General features: G+C 59.1%; 1 protein-coding gene across 1 annotated transcript; it reads left to right on the top strand.

The window, feature by feature from the left end:
- The first annotated feature begins 763 nt into the window (after positions 1–763).
- Positions 764–3,786, top strand: LOC143383275 (kallikrein-2-like). The gene is made up of 5 exons (XM_076837623.1): positions 764–877; positions 1,927–2,086; positions 2,938–3,221; positions 3,310–3,446; positions 3,600–3,786. Exons 1-5 carry the CDS (start codon positions 832–834, stop codon positions 3,753–3,755), a joined length of 783 nt encoding a protein of 260 aa, XP_076693738.1. The 5' UTR covers positions 764–831; the 3' UTR covers positions 3,756–3,786.
- The last annotated feature ends 423 nt before the right edge of the window (positions 3,787–4,209 follow it).

Below are 4,209 nucleotides of genomic sequence, written 5' to 3'. Positions count from 1 at the left end.
TATATATATATATATATATATATATATATACACACAGAGAGAGAGAGAGAGAGAGAGAGAGAGAGAGTGTGTGTGTGTGTGTGTATGTGTGTGTGTGTGTGTATCTATCTATTTATCTATCTATAATATATATATATATATACACACACACACAGAGAGAGAGAGAGAGAGAGAGAGAGAGAGAGAGAGAGTGTGTGTGTGGGGGTGGGTCATTTGGAAAACACTGGATTTTGAAGTGCTCAGGACCTCAGTCCAGGAGACTCATATTTTCGGATTGGCAGGTGGATCTATAGAACCATAAGGTCTATTATAAGAGCAGCAGTAGATTCAGGGGCCCAGATTCTGGGTGTGGAAGTGTAATGATCCGAGTTCTGCATCCAAGGCTTCTATTTCAGGGACATAAGAACTTGGAGGGTCAGCGTCTTGGCCAGGGTGGCATAGGGATCAGGGAGACTCGCTACCCATGGTGATGGCACTTCAGGGGACACTGGGTCTTGGGCTGCAAAGGCCTGACTTCTGGTTTGGGCACATGGGGCTTTGCATTGAGGGTCAGTCCTATACCCGTTTCTTTTCACCCTGGGCCTCTCCTTTCTTCCCCTTTTAGATCAAGTCTCTCTGGGCTGCAGGCCCTGCCCACCTGGCTTCAGGACCTGGGAATGCGTCCAGGACAACCAACACTGGGTGTCCCTCCCCTCAGGGCTCCTGGTGTGGAAGGACGTGTCCAGCTCCCAGCAGCAGGGTGGGGTCGTGGGGGACCCGAGACTTCATAAGCCTCCTCAGGGAGTTCCTCAGTCCTGAGCTTGCCACCTGCCCCTGGATGCCTCTGTCACCATGTGGTTCCTGGTTCTGTTCCTCGTCCTGTCCCTGTGGGGGACTGGTGAGACAGTGGGGAATCCAGGAGGGGTAGGGGCCTTGACTCTCACCCCCCTTGAGTCCTTCCTTCCCCACCCAGCCCCCAGCCTGACCCTCCAGGTTTGTCCCTATTTCTCACAGTCCCACATTTAATCCTGCCTCTAGAGCCCTCTGTGTAGCCAAATCCGTCACAGTCCTCGTTCCCACACCAGGTCCCTGCTCCCTCCCAGGAATCCCTCTTCATTGGTTCTACTCCCTGCCGCCAGCCACTTTTCTAAAGGGACAGATCCCGGACCATCTCTGTCTGTCTGTCTATTCCAAGGACCTCTCTCAATGACGCCGGAGATCCTGGTCTCCCTCTCAACCCCCTTGAGAGATCCTACTAAATGCTGCTGATTTTTCTCCCCCAGCAGTGAGCCCTGAGCCCCCTCATCCCGCTCCTAGGAAACTCAGATTCCATCAGGACCCCTGCTGATTCCCAGAGCCAGGTTTCCTGACCTGAGGCAGCAGAGAAACTCCCAACCTGGCGCTGGAGTTCTGAGAATTTCCCCTCATTCCCTGACTCGGCCCAGCCTCTCAGCGGTGGCTGGCCTTTTTCCAAGGTGGAGGGGTCGGCAGGCAGCACCACGAGCCACAGCTGCCGTTACCCAGAGCACACTCCCGAGATCTGCATCTTTTCAAATCTCCAAACCATTCTCCCAGCCTGGGACCCTCAAGCCTCCCGAACCTCCTCTCCCACGGGGAGCTTCTCCTTGGTTTCTAGAAACCCCTGCCCTCCCAGGACCCATGCCACCGTCTCCCAACCTCCAAGGCCCCCCATCACCTTCCTGTCCAGACCCCAGGCCCACTGCCTGCTCCAGAAGCTGTGTTGGCCCTCCTGCCCCGAGCCCGGGGGTCTGTCCTGCTCCCTAGTCGGAATACCCTTCTACAAACCCAGGGAATGGTCTCCACTCCAGGCCCTTCTCAGCACCCCTTGCCCACGCCCCTGAGTGCCCAGGCCTGGTCCTCTGCCTCCTCACGCCACAGCACAGCCCCTTCTTCCTGCCCTAGCCCTGCGGCTCCCCCTCTCTGCAGGTGCTGCGCCCCCCATCCAGTCTCGGATCATAGGGGGCTGGGAGTGCCAGAAGAATTCCCATCCCTGGCAGGCGGCCGTGTACCATCATGATTTAGCAGTGTGTGGGGGCGTCCTGGTGCACCCCCAGTGGGTCCTCACTGCTGCCCACTGCTTCAGAAAGTGAGTAGGGGCTGGGCATGTAGGTCGGTGGCAGAGCACCTCCCCTGGCAGGCGCAGGACCTGGGTCCCATCCTCAGCAGCTTGTCCAAAAGAAGTGAGTGAGGCCTGGGAGTCTGGGAGGGGGCTTCTGTGCCCCACGGGGATCGACAGCTGGGCATTTCCCCCACACGAGGCATGGGACTGAGAGGGAGAGGACGGAGCTGATCCAGGTGGCCTGGGGAGGGGCAGAGCCAGGCTGGACCACCCTGTCCATGGCTGCCTGGCCCCTTTCTGCATCTCTCCCCACGGAATTGTCTCTGTGCCTCTCAGAATCTGGCTGCTCCGTGTGGGGCTGGGTTCTGGCCTCTGTCTTCCTTTCTTCTCTGAGTCTCTGCCACCATCTCAGGCACTGCATGTCTCCCCCTCCATGTCTCCACCCCTCTCTCTTTCTCTGGGTCTCTGGCTCACTCCTCTCCCCCATCACTACTGGCCCCATTCCCAGGGGGACCCCGAGAAAAGGCAGGCATGCACCCCAACCTGTGTGCCTGGGAGGGGGCTTCCTGCTCTGCCCTGCCCCTCCCTGTGTGACCACCAGTCCCCTCTGGGGGAGACACAGGGAAGGGCTGGGGGGCCCACTGAGGGAGGGGGTGGGGTCCGACCTTGGGCTCTGTGCCCAGCGGCCTGCCCTGCTGGGGCCCTGGCCAGCCGCTGCAGCGAGCCACTCCTCTCAGCGCACCCCGCTTCCTCTCTGCTCCCTCTTCTCTCTTTTTACCCCTGTGCCCCTGTCCTTCTCTGTTTCTTCCTCTCCTTGGGGACCCTCTTGGCTCCCCGCCCCTCCTCTCCTCATTCTCTCCCTCCCTCTATTCCCCTAGCAATATCCGGGTCGCTCTGGGTCGTCACAACCTGGGTGCTGAGGAGGACACATCCCAGTTGGTCCCTGTCAGCTACGCCTTCCCCCACCCGCTCTACAACATGAACTATCTGAAGAGCGCCACCAGCACCGACAATGACAGAAGCCACGACCTGATGCTGCTCCGCCTGTCGGAGCCCGCCCGGATCACCCACGCCGTGAAGGTCCTGGACCTGCCCACCCGGGAGCCAGAAGTGGGGAGCACCTGCCTGGCTTCTGGCTGGGGCAGCATACAACCAGACAAGTGTAGGTCTGGCCAGACCCGCCGCCCACCCGGGCCAAGGCAGGAGCCTGGCGGGTTCTGGCTACAGTCGTGTTTTCCCCTGGCCCGTAGTCTTGAGCCCAGGGACTCTCCAGTGTGTGGACCTCAACCTCATGCCCAATGACATTTGTAGTAAAGCCTATTCTGAGAAGGTGACAGACACCATGCTGTGTGCTGGGCGCTGGCAGGGCGGCAAGGACACCTGTGGGGTAAGCTCGCCCCTCCCCCAACCTCTTATGGGAAAGGAATGGGAGGACCCCACTTCTAAGCTGTTGGTGATCTGCCAGCCCCGAGTGAGAGATGGGGCTTCCCAGGCAGAGGTTGGGCTGACCTTTCTCTCTCTCTGTCCCGCCAACCCCTAGGGAGATTCGGGGGGCCCGCTCATCTGTAATGGCATGCTGCAAGGTCTCACGTCATGGGGCAGTGATCCCTGTGCCGTGCCCCAACAGCCGGCCCTGTACACCAAGCTGAAGGCTTACCGGAAGTGGATTGAGGACACCATGGTGGCCAACCCCTGAGTGCCCCCGCCCCATCCCTACCCTTAGTAAAATGGAGTACACACTGAGTTCTGGTATCTTCCCACCTTTCTAGACACAGGGCAGCCCGATGCTCAGAACTCACCTGGCCCAACTAGAGCCTCCCCATCACTGCTGACCTGGGTCCTAAGGTGTGGTCAGGGCTGCAAGGAAAAGGATGAGGCAGACACAGGTGTCCCCAGTGGTCCTCGGATGGGTGTGAGTGTCTGTCTTCTGCTCCCCCGAGAACACTGACGGGGTCTGCAGACATCTTCCCACACAGCTTCCCCGGGGACACACAGAAGGAGGCGGGTGGCTGTGGCATGTGTGTGATGGAGAGATGGGGCAGGCTTGGGTCCACCCTTGGAGAAGACAGTGACGTGTGAGATAGACACTGTCCATGAGGCACTGAGCAAAGTCTGGAAGCACGGGACACCGACCCACACTCACAGCAGGG

This window comes from Callospermophilus lateralis, chromosome 18, assembly GCF_048772815.1.
Source record: "Callospermophilus lateralis isolate mCalLat2 chromosome 18, mCalLat2.hap1, whole genome shotgun sequence".
In the NCBI taxonomy this organism is placed as follows: Eukaryota; Metazoa; Chordata; class Mammalia; order Rodentia; family Sciuridae; genus Callospermophilus; species Callospermophilus lateralis.
This window is presented reverse-complemented; position numbering and strand designations above follow the sequence as displayed.

What these genes read in the sequence shown, in the direction of transcription:
- LOC143383275 (XM_076837623.1), top strand. Translation starts at nt 832, where the DNA reads ATGTGGTTCCTGGTTCTGTTCCTCGTCCTGTCCCTGTGGGGGACTG. An exon ending in CAGCATACAACCAGACAAGT is followed by an intron (nt 3,222 to 3,309) that starts GTAGGTCTGGCC and finishes CCTGGCCCGTAG; the next exon opens with TCTTGAGCCCAGGGACTCTC. An exon ending in GCGGCAAGGACACCTGTGGG is followed by an intron (nt 3,447 to 3,599) that starts GTAAGCTCGCCC and finishes GCCAACCCCTAG; the next exon opens with GGAGATTCGGGGGGCCCGCT.